The sequence below is a fragment of the Sorex fumeus genome, unplaced genomic scaffold (genome assembly GCF_029834395.1).
Source record: "Sorex fumeus unplaced genomic scaffold, SorFum_2.1 ptg000265l, whole genome shotgun sequence".
NCBI lineage: Eukaryota > Metazoa > Chordata > Mammalia > Eulipotyphla > Soricidae > Sorex > Sorex fumeus.
This window is the reverse complement of record NW_026606322.1, coordinates 11,881,461-11,898,845: the sequence shown is the minus strand read 5'-3', so window position 1 is coordinate 11,898,845 and position 17,385 is coordinate 11,881,461. Positions and strand designations below refer to the sequence as shown.

At 41.1% G+C, this 17,385-nt stretch overlaps 1 protein-coding gene across 1 annotated transcript in view; it reads right to left on the bottom strand.

Moving 5' to 3' along the window:
- Positions 1–17,385, bottom strand: part of SLC9C1 (solute carrier family 9 member C1) — a 121,280-nt gene that overhangs the window by 94,905 nt on the left and 8,990 nt on the right. Inside the window, exon 4 of the mRNA XM_056109139.1 lies at positions 13,724–13,889. Within this exon, the coding sequence (XP_055965114.1) occupies positions 13,724–13,889 (166 nt within the window). The remainder of the gene's footprint in view (positions 1–13,723; positions 13,890–17,385) is intronic.

The following is a 17,385-nucleotide window of genomic DNA, read 5'->3' as shown; positions in this document are numbered from 1 at the left end:
AAATTTTATTTCAAAATATCATTACAAAGGGCTAGAGCGATATCATAGCAGTAGGGCATTTGCCTTGGCTTGGCTGGCCTGATTCCTCCACCCCTCTCAGAGAGCCCGGCAAACTACCGAGAGTATCTCGCCCGCACGGCAAAGCCTGGTAAGCTACCCATGATGTATTCAATAAGCCAAACACAGTAACAACAAGTCTCATGATTGAGACGTTACTGGGTCCCTCTAGCAAATAGATGAACAACGGGAGGACCGTGACCGTGACCATGATCATTACAAAACTCATCTAAGATGTCAACCAAGGACTCTATAGCTTTTATTGCAAAGTACAGTAAGAATGCCAATGAAAGAAGAAAGCTAAGGCAATCTATTTCTATGAAAACTTAATTGCATTGTTGGCCAGTTCCTAAACTCTCCCTGCATCTGTTCCCTTTTCTTATAGGATTTGGTTATTTCTTTGCAAAAATATTTACTTAAAATATAACTAACAAAAATTTTTTGAAATCTGGTATAAGCAGACATTTCAGAAAGATTTCTGCCTCCTCTCCCTATGGCTTTTGTCAGCATAATGGTAGTATTCACTATCTACCCTAATGGAAAGTGATGAAAATCATATCAAAGAAAGATTGATCATCCAAGTTCAGAACATACTAGATCACTAGCTCTCCAGAAGATCCTCTAGGTATTTGGTTGCTTACTAAGTTAAATCAAGATTAATACAGTCCAATCCATATCATTAGAATGACTAGAATCCTTAAAAATAATAGTTGCTCTAAGCCACTGTGTTTTGAATGTATTATTGTTCAGAAAACCTTTGCAGATACTATGTACAATTATATGAATCTTCAGAAGTAAATAAGAAAGGGGCTTAAGAGTTGTCAACAGACCATAGGAAGCTCAAGATATATGGAAATGCTCTCCACTCATGGGTCTGGGCATATTTTAAAAAAGGATTTGCTCCTCGATTATAATGCGACACATCATAAGACCCTCCGTACCCATTTTCCATCATTACCACACCATATTTGATGGGGTTCAGACAGTAGGCAACAACTCATAGAGAAAAATATCACTTGATCACTTGATCACTTGACATCCCGTTACTCATCGATTTGCTCGAGCGGGCACCAGTAACATCTCCATTTGTCCCTGTCACATGCTAGTGTAGCCCAATGGCATTTGCTCATTCTAGGAACACAAAGAGCATCAAACTGATCGATCTGTCAGGGTCTTAACAAAGAAGTCTGACTATCTCATAGGTGGGCGGCCACACAATCTTTTGACATCCCATGGAAACCAGATGGTAATGGCTCTAGTCCAGTGGTCGTCTCCAAATCTCATTATGTATCCAGCCCAATTTTGAATTTTGACACCTTGGCAAACGAGACAGTGTCCTGATTCTTGATTGTCAACAGAGGTCAGAACTCTGGATTTATTCTTTCACTTGAGTGAAGCGAAATAGTCCAAACATAGCTCTTTTGATTCCTCTTTGGAAGACCCGAATAGCATTCTCATCCTGTTTTCGTAGGGCCCAGGTCTCTGAGGCATATGCTAATGCAGGAAGAACAGTGGAAGAGATGTGCCCAGAGCCGGAGTTTCTTCCTCCTCTTATCGATTTCTTTGATGCTCTTGAAGGAGTTCCAAGCCGCTCAGTTGCCTGGTCATTCGTCATGTTGACTTCTCGACCCAGGTACACATAACTGTTGCATTTGGAGATGTTCGTCCTTTGAGAGTGAATGGAACGTCAGAAACATTCCGTTTCTCATAAACATAGTCTTTGTGAGATTCAGCTGGAGTCTGACCTTTCCACACTCACAGTCAAAGTTGGCCAGCATTTGTGCCACTTGGCTGATGTTTGGTGTTATAAGAACAATGTCATCAGCGAAGTGGAGGTGGTGTAGTTGCTGACTGACCATCTATCTTCACTCCCATTCCTTCCCATTCCAGTCATCGCTTGACGTTCTCGAGAGTGGCACTGAAGAGTTTTGGTGAAATGGTATCATTCTGCCAAACCCCCTCTCTTGACATCAATGACCACCTCCCTGTAGAATGGTGAGATCCTGGTAGTGAATCCGCAACACAGCTCCTGGAGAATCCTGATGTATTGACATTGAACGCCCTGTTTCACTAGGGCCTTAGTGACCGCCTCAGTCTCAACAGAATCAAAGGCCTTCTTTAAATCAATGAACGTTAGACAAAGCAGCATCTTAAACTTCCGAGAAACCTCAATGAGCTTGGTTATCATGTGGATATGGTCGATGGTGCTAAATCCTTTTCAGAAACCAGCTTGCTCACATGGTTGTCCTTGATATAGTGTTCTGTCAATCCTATTCAGGATGACTTGAGTGAACAGACAATAGACAGTTGTAGACGACAGACAACAGGCAAATCAGACGATAGTTGCCAGTGTCGTGGATGTCTCTCTTCTTGCACAGTAGTACAGTCCTGCTGGTTTTCCAGTGGGACGGGATCTTGCATTCAGACAGGTAGCGTGTAAAGACCTGAGCCAGTATATCGATGAGTATTGATGGCAGGTTCTTCAGGTGTTCAGGTCTGACCTTGTCTGGGTTGGGTGCTGTTAGCTTCTTTACCGATGAAATGGCGTGTCGGATTTCTGAAGGGAGAACTTTGGAAACAACATATCCATCCTGCTGAATTTGGTATGTGGGCACGTGGACGTGACTATCAAAGAGATCTGAGTAGAAGTCATGGATAATTTTCTTCATTGCCCTTCTGGAAGATGTGATAGATCCATCAGGACGTTGGAGGGCAGTCATCTTGGTCTTGTAGTTGGTGAAGGACAGGCGGGCGTTGTGAAAGTTTTTCACAGATTCTGCCACATCTGCCAGCACTGCTGCTCTTCTCTCTTTGAGGTCTTCCTTGATCACTTCTCTGCACTGCTTTGCAAGCTGGGACATTTGCTCGCGGTTGCCTGAGGCATGTGCCAAACCACGTTGGCAAATAAGCTCAAGAGTTTTCGAAGACAGGCATTTTTTTGTAGCTCTCTCTCTCTCTCGGCGTTCTTTGCACAATCATGGAGGTGCTGAACCAGTCCATCGTATTCCTCGTCAATGTTGTCAATGGCGGCATCTTCCCATATTGCAGCAATAGTGCCAAATAGCTCCCAGTTGGTGGTCGTTTTGGGAGTTCTCTTAAACTTTTCAGCCCTTTCTCCCCACTCTGTGAAATAGAATTTTGCATGAAGAAGACAGTGGTCTGATCCCGTTTGGAATTTTGGGACAACAGTGACATGGGTCAGGCAAGACCGTCTATGGAACATGATTTGGTCAATTTCGTTGTGGAGCCATCCATCAGAAGACTCCCATGTCCAACATTTAGATTTGGTCTTCTGGAATTTTTAGTTACCATGGATGCTCTTGGTTGACACGATGCACTCGGACAGTTTCTCACTCTATTCATTTCATTCTAGGCCATGGGTCCTGATTTGGAGTTCTTTGGCTGATATTCTCGGTCCTATCTTGGCATTAAAATCACCGACAATGATCTTGTAGAAGGTGTGGTCTTCTTTATAGAATTTTTCCAATTCCATGTAGAACTTCTAAATTTCTCCTTCATCATAATTTGATTTTGTTTCGTAGACAACAAAGATAGAAACTCCCGGCAGTGAGCCACATCTATTCGAGTGTAATCATCCAATTCAGGTTGTTAGGCATTTGAATGAATCAATGTTTATGGCCAAGTTTGTGTTGACAAGGACACCGACACCACCAAGTATATATGTATATATATTACCCTCTGGGACCCAATATGCCAAATACCAGTAACAATGATGGGTCTCATTCTCCTAACCCTGAAAGAGCCTTAAATATGGCACTTTTTAAAATCTCAGGGCTAGGAGGAAGGAGACGTTACTGGGGCCTGCTCGAGGCAATCGACAAACAACAGGATGATCACGATCGTGATTACTCTCTGGTTGGAGCAATAGCACAGTGGTAGGGTTTTTGCCTTGCATACGGCTGGTGCAGCCGACCCAGGTTCGATTCCTCTGCCCCTCTTGGAGAGCCCGGGAAGCTACCAAGAATATCTTGCTCGCATGACAAAGCCTGCAAGCTACCCGTGATGTATTCAATATGCCAAACACAGTAAAAACAAGTCTCACAATGGAGACGTTACTGGGCCCACTCGAACAAATTGATGAACAGCAGGAGGACAGTGCTACAGTAATATCTATATATCTATTTCTATATCTATATCTATATATCAGAGAGGTTGGCAAGCTACTGAGAGTATCCCATCCAAAAGGCAGAGCCTGGCAAGCTACCCGTGGTGTATCCGATATGCCAAAAACAGTAACAATAACGGGTCTCATTCTCCTGGCCCTGAAAGAGCTTCCAATATGGCAGCCTTGAGAAAGATGAGTAAGGAGAGGCTGCTAAAGTCTCAGGGTTAGGACGAATGGAGATGTTACTGGTGCCTGTTAGAACAAATTGATGAACAATGGGATGATAGTGATACAGTGATAGTTTAAGGAATACAACTCCATAGCTGCATATGTGTATAGGCTCATACACCACATACACCAAACAGCACTGGATGCTCAAACTCTAACATTTAGCTGCTTCACTGGCTTAATACTGCCCCAGTGATCCCAGAGATCCCTAAGCACTGCTTGGAAGACCCAGCAGCACCAAATATATATATACTAAGGAAACCTATCTTTGGCATTTCTTTCTGTTATGAGAATTGGCTCTCCTATGTCTATGTTTGATGCCCCAATGAGTAATGTTCTCCACTTAGTAAAATAAAATTACAGTGGATGAAAGTTCTTAAATTTAGGGACTGTTGCTAAATACAGACCAGGCATACTGCTCTGCCTAAAGGTCAGAAAGGCAGCGCAATTGCTTTAAGTAAGTGCAAGATAATCTCCCTTTCTCAACAGAGCTCCTTTCTCAGAGATCTCACTGAGTGAGAGGAGGGGTGGGGCACTGAGAGTGAAGTGAAAAAGACTCACCTCCAGACTACAAAAAGAACCATATTAAAGCAGCACAGAGCTCCACCACAGGCAGTGGGTGAAGACTGTAATGCTGAGAATGCAATCAGTAACAGCCACTTGTATAAATAATCTTCCTGTAAAGGAATTCAGAGCGGAAATATTTAGGATGTCTAATGATTTCAAAGAAACAATGGAACAGACAGCTAAAAAAATGCAAAGGAACCTGAGTGCAAAAAAAAAAAGAGTCTAGAAACAGAAATGAGAGAACTGAAAAACTTGGTAAGCAAAATGAAAAACTCACTGGGAACCTCATCAGCAGAGTAATAGCTGCTGAGGACAGAATCAGTGAGCTCTAAGATGATGTACAGAAAACCTCCAGACAACAAAGGAAGATGAAAAATGTCTCAGATGAACAACTGATAAGAAAACTTAGGGATGAATTAGAAAGGAACAGCATAAAAATCACTGTGGTCCCAGAGAGCCAGGAAAGCAACCCTGATAAAGAAGCAACAGTCAAAGCCATCGTTGCTGAAAGGTTACCAGAGCAGAAGAGTGCATACCCATATCTAGGAGGCCCAAAGGGTATCAACTAAAAGAAATCCAAATAAAAATACTCCAAGAAACATCCTATCCATTATGATGAAAATGACAAATAGAGAAAGAATCCTGAAAGCAGCAAGATCAAAAAAATTATTCAGAGCGGATCAAATTATTCAGAGGGAACATAATTCAGATTTACAGATTTACCAAATAAAACCATATGGGCTCAAAGATAATGATGGGATACAGTTTTAAAAATTAATGTTTCATAGCATTCTATTAGAAAGGCAGGAAGCAAGACTTGACAGGTACCAGTCAAAGGCTATATGCAGTTATACTGGGAAGATAGATATCTGTGTGGTATCTTCTGAGATTAGAAATAAACCAGGGAACTATGTAAGTACAAAAATTGTTAAATGGTATCTGAGAGACTAAGAATGTTGGAAAAGTTTAAATTTCATATGCATTTTTAAGTATGTGATGGAAAACTGGACATATGATATGCAATCTTCAAAAATAAAATATGTTAAATATAAAAAAATTAATGTTTCATCGAGAATAATTTGCACTCATTTTTGAAGAAACCATGCATGATTTCAGAAATAAAACAATAGCTCAGAAATTTCATAGACTCAAAACTATCTACACAAGAACTAAAAGGAATACTTTAAAGTGATTCCCACATACATGCCAATCTCCTACAGAAAGACAGTACAAAACTCCATGCCAATCTTTCTCAATGTCAATGTGCTAATTGCACCAATTAAGGACAGTATGGTAGGATGAGTTAGAAAATTAAGCCCAAAGTTCTGCTGCCTACAAGAAATACATTTGAATGAAAGGAGCAAATACAGATTCAAAGTCAAAGGTTGAAAGATAATTTTTCAAGCAAACAACAACAAACTCAAAAAAACACAGGGTGGCCATACTAGTATCAGATGACATAGACTCCAGGCTCAAAAAGGTTATGAGAGAGGAGGGTCATTTCTTCACAATCAAGAGATATGGGGGGTCGGGTGGTACAGAGTGATAGTACAGTGGGTATAACCCTTGCATTGCATGCAGTTGGTGTGGTTTCAATTCCTGTTATCCAATATGGTAATTTCTGACTGCAGAGTCAAGAGTAAACCCTGAGCATTTCTGGGCGTAGTTCTACTCCCTCATGCCCCCAAATGATCAGAGGACATGTACGTTAGGAAGAACTCACACTCCTAAACATATATGCACTTAATTAATGAGAGACCAGCAAAATACATAAAACAATTGCTAGTAGATTTGAAGACATTAATAGCAGTTGGATACAATAGTAGTTGGAGACTTCAAAACTTCTCTTTCATCTCTCAAAAGACTAACTGGACAGTAAAGAAAGGAAATATTTTTAGTAAGGAAATACTTGCTTTGAAGGAAGAAGTGGAAGATTGGAGTTTAATATATGTGGCTTTTCTTCACCTGCAAGTCAAATACACAATTTCTTCAAATGCTCCCATGACATTCTCCTTGATAGACCACATGCTGTGTCACAAAATATACTTTCACATAGTCAAAACTATCTTTTCAGACTATGCTTCACTGAAAATAGAAGTTATCACAAACAGAAACAGATAAATAATCAAATACCTGGAAATTAAATAGCTCTTTATTCATCAACTAGTTGTTCAGAGAGGAAGTCAAGAAGAAATTGAGAGATTCATGAAAAGAAACAAGAATGAGGACACTAACCTACAGAACTTGTAGGATACAGAAAAAGCCATATTATGAGGGAAGTTCATTGTTATGCAAGCATTCATCAGGAAGGAAGAAAGGACCCACATAAAAAATTTGACTGAAAAGTTTAACTTGGAAAATGACTAGCATAAGAAGCCTAAAGCAGGCAGGAGAAAGAAATAATAAAATGGACTTAAAACCAATAAAATGGACTGCCCGCCCCCCCCCCCCCCCATACAATCTGCAAGATCAATAAAACCAAGAGATACTCCTTCGAAAAAATAAGCAAGATGGATAAAACACTGGCAAGACTCACAAAGAAAGAGAGAGAACCCTGATAAACTGAATCAGAAATTAAAGGGAGGACATCACAAAAGATATCATGGAAATTCAAATGATCAACAAGTACTTCCAGAATATTTATGCCAACAAACTATTTGTTTTCTTGAATCCTTGGACTCCCATAACCTCCCAAGGTTGTACTAAGAAGATATTAAACACCTGAACAGACATTTCGAAGATATTGAAATAGTAATCAATAGTCACTCCCCAAACAAAAGCACAGGCCCAAATGGATTCACTGCTGAATTATTTCAAACTTTTACAGAAGTTCTACTGTCAATCCTTTTCAGGGTCTTCCAAGAAACTGAAAAAACAGGAACATTCTCAAACAGTTTCTATGAAGCAAACGTCACCCTGATTCCAAACGCAGACTGGGACACCACTAAAAAAGAGAATTATAGGCAGATATTCCTGAAGAACACAGGTGAAAATATCCTTAATAAAATGTTGGCAATCATATTCCAACAACTCATCAAAAAGATCACATACCATGATGAAGCAGGATTCATTCCAGGAATGCAAGAATGACTAAAAACATAAAAGTCAATTGATGTAATGCACGAGTGCAATAAAAGAAAAAATATAAAACATATGATTTTATCAACAGACGCAGAGAATGCATTTGACAAGAATCAGCACCTATTACAATAAAGAATTCTCAACAAAACGGAAATTGAAGAAACCTTTCTTAATACAGTCAAAATGATTTACTACAAGCCAACAGCAAGCATTATACTCAAAGATCATGATCACGATAATGACCATCCTGTTATTCGTTGATTTCCTCGAGCAGGCCCCAGTAACATCTCCTTCGTCCTAGCCCTGAGATTTTTTAAAAGTGCCATATTCAAGGCTCTTTCAGAGTTAGGAGAATGAGATCCATCATTGTTACTGGTATTTGGCATATTCAGTACGCCAGGGGGAGTTGGCCAGACTCTGCCGTGTGGGCAGGTTACATTCGGTAGCCTGCTAGTTTGTCCAAAGTAGGAATGAGATAATAGGATGTCACGCCGCCGCAAATACTCAAAGACGGGAAACTAAAAATCTCTCTAACATCATCATAAGACAAGGTTGTCCACTCTCATCACTTCTATTCAATATAGTACTGAAAGTACTTGAAAGAGCAATTAGACAAGGAAAAGATGTTAAGAGCATCCAGATAGGAAAGGAAGAAGTCAAGCTTTCACTATTTACACACAGCATAATACTATATTTAGAAAATCCCAAAGACTCTACCTAAAGGCTCCTAGAAATTTACAAATTAATATGTAAAAGTTCATGGCTTTCTTACATGCAAAAAGTGAAAGAGAACAGAATATATTTTAAAACATTCCTGTTCAGAATTGTGCCTCAGAAAAAAAAAGTACCTCAGAATCAACTTAACTAAAAACATGAAAGACCTATTAAAAGAAAAGTACAAAACACTACTTCAAGAAATAAAAAATGGGGACACTTCCCAAACTCATAGATTGGAGGATTAGTATCATTAAAATAGCAATGTTCCACAAAGCATGGTACAGTTTCACTAAGGTCTTTATAAGAACACCCATGTCATTTTTCAGAGAAATAGATAAAAAATTCCTGAAATTCATATGGAACAATAAGACATCCCCAAATAGGTAAATAAATTCTTTTTTTTTTGGGGGGTCACACACGATGATGCACAGGGCTTACTCCTGGCTTTGCACTCAGGAATTACTCCTGGCGTTGCTCAGGGGACCATATGGGATGCTGGGAATCAAACCCTGGTCAGCCGTGTACAAGGCAAATGCCCTACCTGCTGTACTATAGCTCTAGTCCCTAGGTAAATAAATTCTTGGAAAAAAATGGAACGTCACTTTCCCCAACTTCAAACTGTACTATAACACAGTAATAATAAAAACGGTGTGGTACTGGAATAAAGACAGACACTCAGATCAATGGAATAGAGTTGAATATCCTGAGATAGGTGTATGATCCATTTTTCTTCAATAAAGGAGCAAAAATATGAAGTAGAGAAAAAGAAAATGTCTTCAGTAATTCGTGTTGGGAAAATTGGTCAGCTACACGCAAAAAAATAAAAAATTTAAACTCAGACCTCTTCTAACGCCATGTACAAGATTTAAATAGAAATGAATTAAATATCATTATAGCAGGCCTGAACTCATACGGTACATAGTGGAAAACATAAGTAAAATTCTTCATGACATTGAAGATAAAGGAATTTTCAAGGATGAAACACCACTGTCCAAGAAAGTGGAAGCAAAGATAAACAAACGAGACTACATTAAATAAAGAAACTTGTGCACTTTAAAGAAAATGTGTAGAGAAAGGGACTCTCATTGGCTGCTGATGAGAATGTTAACTGGTCCAGTCTTTCTGGAAAACTATAAAATATAAATTTTATATTTTGGGAAGTACCCCCAAAAATCTAGGGATTGAGCTTCCGTTTGATCATACAACTCTATTTCTTGGAATATACCCCATGGACCTTAAAACAATTCAGAAAAGACATTTGCACCCTTATATTCTTTGCAGCACCTTCCACAATTTTTTCGATTGATCAGATGTCCTTTATTCCATTCTCCCCACGCGCCTGCCCCTGTCTCTCTGAGCCTCCCATTCTAGTCTCACACTGCTCCTCATTCCCATCTCCCTTTGTCTCTACAGTTTTTCTCTGCACTCCATCTCGCAGCTTGGGCTCTCTCTCTCCACGTGCTTGCTCCTGTATTCTTCTTCTACATTCTTCTCTCTCTGTCCCCCTTGCTAGTCTCTCCGTGGTCCACCTTGCCTTCCTGAACTCACTACTCTCTCCCCAACTCTCCCTGCTCTCTTGTCTCTCCAACTCCCCAGCACTCTGGGCTGACACTGTACCCAGTCAGGTAGCAAAATCAACATAAGAAAGCCCTTCCTTAGGCCCACCAAATTCAAAGGGAACACCACCAAAAAAGATATTCCAAAGCCCATCCTGACTGCCCCAGGCAAAATACCTCCTAAGGTGTTTTCCTCCTTTCCTCAGTCCAATAAGTCTATCAACATCTCAATACTAGTTATTTTGTATGGACACAGCAATAAATAACATTGAGGCTTGTAGGGCAGTTCTCCTGGGAACCTCTTGCCACAGACTCAGACTACAGTGCTCAGGCCAGATTAATCATTCCTAACCCTAGCAGGGTCCAAATCTAGTTATTACTTTTTGGATCATGACAGCATTTGTCCATGACCAAGCTCTTAACTTAGAGTTAAGCATTATGGCACTTTGGCCAGACCCATCTCGATGCCAGGATAGCACATAGCTTATTGCTTGCCCTGGTTCCATCCAGTCCCTCGTTGGGACCCTGCAGCACCTTCCACAATTAACAAAATCTGGAAACAGCCTGAGTGTCTCAAGAAGAGATGACTGGATAAAGAAACTATGGTACACATACACAATGGAATACTATTTATCCATTAAGAAGATTAAATCATCCGAGCATTCAGCCGAAGAGAAGGACAACATGGAGGGCGGGATCCACAGATCCCGAAGGGGGGAAAAAAAAACAGGTTCCAAAAAGAGCCGAGATCATCGGGAAGCCCCAGATGGGGTAGGTACCGCATCCCGCCTCCCCCAGATGGAACCCCGGTGACCAGAAGCCTCTACAACCACATACAACCACAGCTTGAGTATGCGGGAACTAGGACTTTTCCTTAAAACTGCGCGGCCGCTCAGGCGGCCGCGCGACATCTCTCTATATACAAAGTGATCCATGGGAAGTAAACCACCCAACGTTTCTCTCTGAAAATCATAGTTAAGTTTGGAGCACGGCCACAGCCCCAGAAACACAAGGACTTAATGCATAACCCAGCAGCTTGGAGCAGAAAAGTGAATGGGCTATGTGTTAATCCAGGCCATCATGACTGTCCGGAGGGGAAAGGGTGTTGCCCCATTCGCCCTCTCCTCACTGGAAAGAAAGATGGCGGCCACATGGGAGCCTTGTGGACAGCAGGTGTGAGCCGGGGGTGTGGGGGCGACTAAAACCTCATGGGAAAGGGGGCGTTTCCGGTCCGTCCTTCACGCCCTAACAAGGTCACCAGTTGCCCCCTGCGAGCGGCTCTCCAGCACGGCCACGGCCCCAGAAGCACAAGGACTTAATGCAGAACCCAGCAGCTTGGAGCAGAAAAGTGAAAGGACTATGCGTTAATCCAGGCCATCATGTCTGCCCGGAGGGGAAAGAGTGTTGGTCCCTTCCACCCTCCTCCTTCTGGAAAGAAAGATGGCGGCCACATGGGAGCCTTGTGGACAGCAGGTATGAGCCGGGGGAGTGGGGGGCGACTAAAACCTCATGGGAAGGGGGGCGTTTCGGTCCGCCCTTCACACCCTACCGTGGTCACCAGTTGCCCCCCATGAGCGGCTCTCCAGCACGGCCACAGCCCCAGAAGCACAAGGACTTAATGCAGAACCCAGCAGCTTGGAGCAGAAAAGTGAAAGGACTATGCGTTAATCCAGGCCATCATGTCTGCCCGGAGGGGAAAGGGTGTTGGTCCCTTCTGCCCTCCTCCCTCTGGAAAGAAAGATGGCGGCCACATGGGAGCCTTGTGGACAGCAGGTATGGGCCGGGGGTGTGGGGGCGACTAAAACCTCATGGGAAAGGGGGCGTTCCAGTCCGTCCTTCACGCCCTACCGAGGCCACCAGTTGCCCCCTGTGAGCGGCTCTCCAGCACAGCCACGGCCCCAGAAGCACAAGGACTTAATGCAGAACCCGGCAGCTTGGAGCAGAAAAGTGAACGGACTATGCGTTAATCCAGGCCATCAGGTCTGTCCGGAGGGGAAAGGGTGTTGCCCCAGTCGCCTTCTCCTCTCTGGAAAGAAAGATGGCGGCTGCATGGGAGCCTTGTGGACAGCAGGTATGAGCCAGGGAACTGGGGGCGACTAAAGCCTCATGGGAAGGGGGGCGTTTAGGTCCGCCCTTCACGCCCTACCGAGGCCACCAGTTGCCCCCCACTAGTGGCTCTCCAGCACGGCCACGGCTCCAGAGCACAGAAACCAATTTCTTAACTATCTGACTTTCAGTAGAAATACTTCCAGGGTCAATAAGTAAAATAGCAGAAATCCAAAACCAACATTTAATTCTTGAACCCAGCTGTAGAAAGCAAATCACTTCACAATGCTTTGTCAGCATGTCTGATTTGGGGGTGGGGGGGTAAACTCTAAATAATAGTGGTGAATCTTTTATTGAAACAATGAATCTAATCAAAGCAGATAGAGTGTTAACTAGAATTCATCTGCCCCACAGGGACTGGGAGGGGTGGGGGGTGGGGTTTTATTGGGGTTCTTCATGGTAAAAAATAAGTTTTGGTAAAGGGAAATGTGCTTGATATTTGCATGACTGAGACCTAAACCTGAAAGCTTTGTAACCTTTCCCATGGTGATTCAATAAATAAATGGATAAGTTTAAAAAAAAAAAAGAAAAAGAAGATTAAATCATCCAATTCGCTGCTACATGGAAGGACCTGGAATATATTATGCTCAGTGAATTCGGTCACAGAATTATCTCTTTCACATGCAGGACATAAGAAACAAAATGGTGCAATAACAAATATCCAAAAACAATGGAAACAAAAAATACGAGAACTAACATTTAGTAGAAAACATGTCACTTGAGGGGCCTGGGAGAAAGGACAGGGAGGGGGAAACAATTATGATGGAGGAAAACATTCAACCAGAGGAGGTGGTGGTGTTGATAAGTGCTCAAGTGCTATGGATGAAACCCTATCAGCAAAGTACTGCAAACCAGAGTGCTTTTATATGTAAAAGCACTTCTTCTGGAAGTAGACTGGTGGGAAGTAAATGGGGGTGGGGGTAGAGCATTGGTGGAGGAAAGTGGACACTGTTGAAGGGATGGATGTTGAAACATTGTCTGCCTGAAACCAAATCATGAATAGCTTTATAATTTCCCTGTGATTTAAGAAAAACAATTGGGTCTGGAGAGAGAGGACAGTAGGTTAGACACCTGCCTTGCAGTGATTGACTCTGGTTCAATTCCTGGCACCACATAGGTCCATGAGTATTGCCAGGAGTGATACTTGAAACAGAGCCAGGATAGGCCCCGAACACCATAGGTGTGACTCCCCCCCCCCAAAAACAAAAACCTTAAAATTAGAGAAGTCGAATATGTATGGCTTATGATATTTTAGCAATTATTAAAAAAATAAATATAAACCTACCAAGTTCTCTTATAGAAGCTGCAGTCAGCATGGGATCTGAACTTATAAGAATAGTTGTAAATAATACCCATGAGGGTGTACGCAAAAGTAATTTATCCACCGATGACAGATACCAAAGGACTAAGACATAATTTACAATGAAGCCAGGAACAGTAATTAAAAATATCTGCAAAGAAATACAACAAATAGAAAATTAAATTGCCACAGTATTCCATTTTTTTTAAAGCAGATAATTAGGACTATTGGAGACGTAGAATCACATTCAGTCCATGGGGCCAGAGAAATAGGACAGTGGGTGTGTGTGTGTGGGGGGAGGGAACTTGTCTTGCATTCAGCTGACCCTGCGTTTGATCACTGGCACCAAATAAAGTCAACAGAGCTCCTCTAGAGTGGTGTCCGACGATAGAGAGAGAAATAAACTCTGAACACCACCATGAAAAACCCAAAACAAAACAAAGAAAAAAAATCACCATTAAAAGGAAATATGTTACTGTGTTTGGCATATCGAATACATCCCAGGTAGCTTCCCAGGCTCTGCCGTGCGGGCCAGATATTCTCGGTAACTTGCCAGGCTCTCCGAGAGTAACGACAGTAACAACAAAGTCTCCAATGGAGACGTTACTGGGCCCGCTCGAGCAAATTGATGAACAACAGGAGGACCGTGACCATGTCCATGAAAAGGAAATAAGATTTTATATGACTAGTGATTCCCAACTCTGCAATAAAGGACAAATATTGAAATGAGAATCTTGAACCTAGGGTAGAAGTTGTAGAAAATTATTGTTATTTAAAAGAAAATTTTATTGATTTTTTAAAAAAAATGTGTTAAGATTGGTATGCGAAGTATTAAATATTTAGGGGTACTACATGGTATCCCTGCACCGCAATACAGTGAACCCCATATATCCTTTCGGCTCATTACTCCACCCTTTGATAGTCTCAGTTTTGTGATTAGTCTAAGGGTTTGTTTACACTGGTGTTTATTACTTTGCTTTGCTGTTTTTTTTTTTTTACCAGAAGTGAGATCATCTGGTTTTTGTCTTTCTTTTTCTTCTTTTACTTAGCATTCATTACCCTTTTCAAGCTCCAGTTGTATTCCAGCAAAAACTAAGTTTTATCTTTCTTTGTATAACTGAGTGGCATCAGAAAGAGCTATGCTTGGAATATCACGTTTCACTCAAATGAGAGAACGAATCCGGAGTTCTGACATCCGTCGACGATCAAGGATCAGGGACGCTGTCTCATTTGCCAAGGTGTCGAAAATCAGATGGGCTGGTCACGTAATGAGATTTAAAGACGACCGTTGGACTAGAGCTGTTACTGATTGGATTCCACGGGATGTCAAGAGACCGCGTGGCCGCCCACCTACCAGATGGTCAGACTTCTTTGTCAAGGTCATGAACGATCGGTTTGAGGCCCTCCATGTTCCCGGAGCAAAGAGATGCCATTGGGCTACACTAGCACGCGACAGGGACAAATGGAGACGTTACTGGCGCCCGCTCGAGCAAATCGACGACTAACGGGAAGTTAAGTGATTAAGTGATTAAGTGAGTGGCATCACATTATGTACACATAGCACATCTTCCTTATCGACTCATCTGCCATTGGGCACTTGTGTCACTTCCATGTATTAGCTATTAAAATTGGTGCAGCAGTGTGCATGGGTGTGTATTTGCCTTTTCCAAGTAGTGTTTGCCTTCTTTTGAAAGATGTCTAGAAATATATCATTTGCTAGATTCTTTGATAAGCCTATATTAATTATTTTGAGAAATTTTCGTATTATTTTTCCATGAATTAATTTACATAGTGATTTTTGTATATATCTTGGATTTTACCTTTCATCAGATAGTGTGGAAATATATTCTCCTACTTGGTAAAATGTTTTTTAACCATAATGATAATTTCTTTCACTGTGAAGAATCTTAAAATGGAATATTTTTGATGATGTCATTGAATAAGTTTGTGTGGAGATACATATGCATACTGTACACACATCTATATCTCTATAATTGTGATCTCCATCTCTATACATAGAACTTTATATTTGAATCTGTAGCATATAGAGGTATGCTATTACTCTCCATAAAACCTAGAAGTTCCGTTAATGTATAAAAAAGAAGGTTTTAGGAAAATTGTTACAAAAGAAGAAAACTGATCATATAAACAATGCAGAGAAAATGACAGAATATTATGGAAAATATGAAAAAAGCAATATTGTTATTCTGGGATTTGAAACTATTTTTATGCCTCTAACACCATTGACTTCTATTATTCTACCTAAGGGACCCATTTAGCAATACTTCTTTGCTGACTATAATTGTAAAAGTGTAACTTTGTCTGAAGGCACCAATAAAAATGTTAAACTTTTCCTCCATGCTCACTGAAGTATGTTAAACAAGAGCTAAGACATATACGCAATCTAAATGTCTATGATGAATGAATGGGTAAAGAAAGTGTATTATAGGGTCTGGGGAGAAAGCACGGTGGGTAGAGTGCTTGCATTGCATGCTACCGACCTCAGATTCATCTCTGGCTCTCCACATGGTTCCCTGAATCCTGCCAGAAGTGATCCTGAGAAGAGTCAGGAATAAACCACCCTGAGCACCACTAGGTAGCACTGCACTGTCCTCCCATTGTTCATCGATTTGCTTGAGCGGGCACCAGTAACGTCTCCATTGTGAGATTTGTTTTTACTGTTTTTGGCATATCAAATATGTCACGGGTAGCTTGCCAGGCTTTGTCGTGCGGGCAGGATACTCTGGGTAGCTTGCCGGGCTCTCCAAGAGGGGCAGAGGACCACTAGGCATGTCCCCAAAATGAAAAGGAAAGATAGAATGTTATATATGTAAATATACATTTATTTAATATGGAATGGAATATTGCTCAGCTATGTAAAAAAAAGGAACTTAAAGCAACACAGAATGGGGCTTGATAGCACTAAGATAAAATTTCAAATAATAAGGCACTATAGTCTTATATGTACAATCATAAAAACATAAAAACAAAACCAAACATGTCTAGAAATCAGAAGGCCAGATTGGCAGTTGCCTGAGATAGGAGGTGGGAGTAGGCACGAATTTCCCTAGCACTGCAGGTGTCGCGAGCTCAGAGCTGGGAGTGTTCTTCAAGCATAATCAGGTATAACTTCCTAAGTCCCCCCAGAAAACAAAGGTCACTGTCACTGTCCTCGCATTGTTCATCAATTTTTCTCAAGCGGGCCCCGTAACCTTTGTTGTTACTGTGTTTGGCATATCGAATACATCATGGATAGCTTGCCAGGCTTTTGCCGTGCAGGCGAGATACTCTCGGTTAAAAAACAGAAGATTGTAGCAATTAGTTACAAAACAAATAAGTCATATAATGGAACTGTAATGTACAGATATAACTATAGTTAATAATATTGTATTATATATTTTATTTTATTTATTTTTTAAATATTTAACATTTTTATATGTATAACATATTTTAAAGATGTTGAGAGAAAAGTTATCGTATGACAAGATAAGCTTGTAAACTTGTGTGGTTATGGATGTTATATTAATCATATTTTAGTGATCAACTGGAAATAAATATATGTATACCAGTATTATATTGCCACCTTAATCTAATGCTATATTAATTATGTCTCAAGTTTTAAAAATAAAGGGAATAACTCTAAGGAC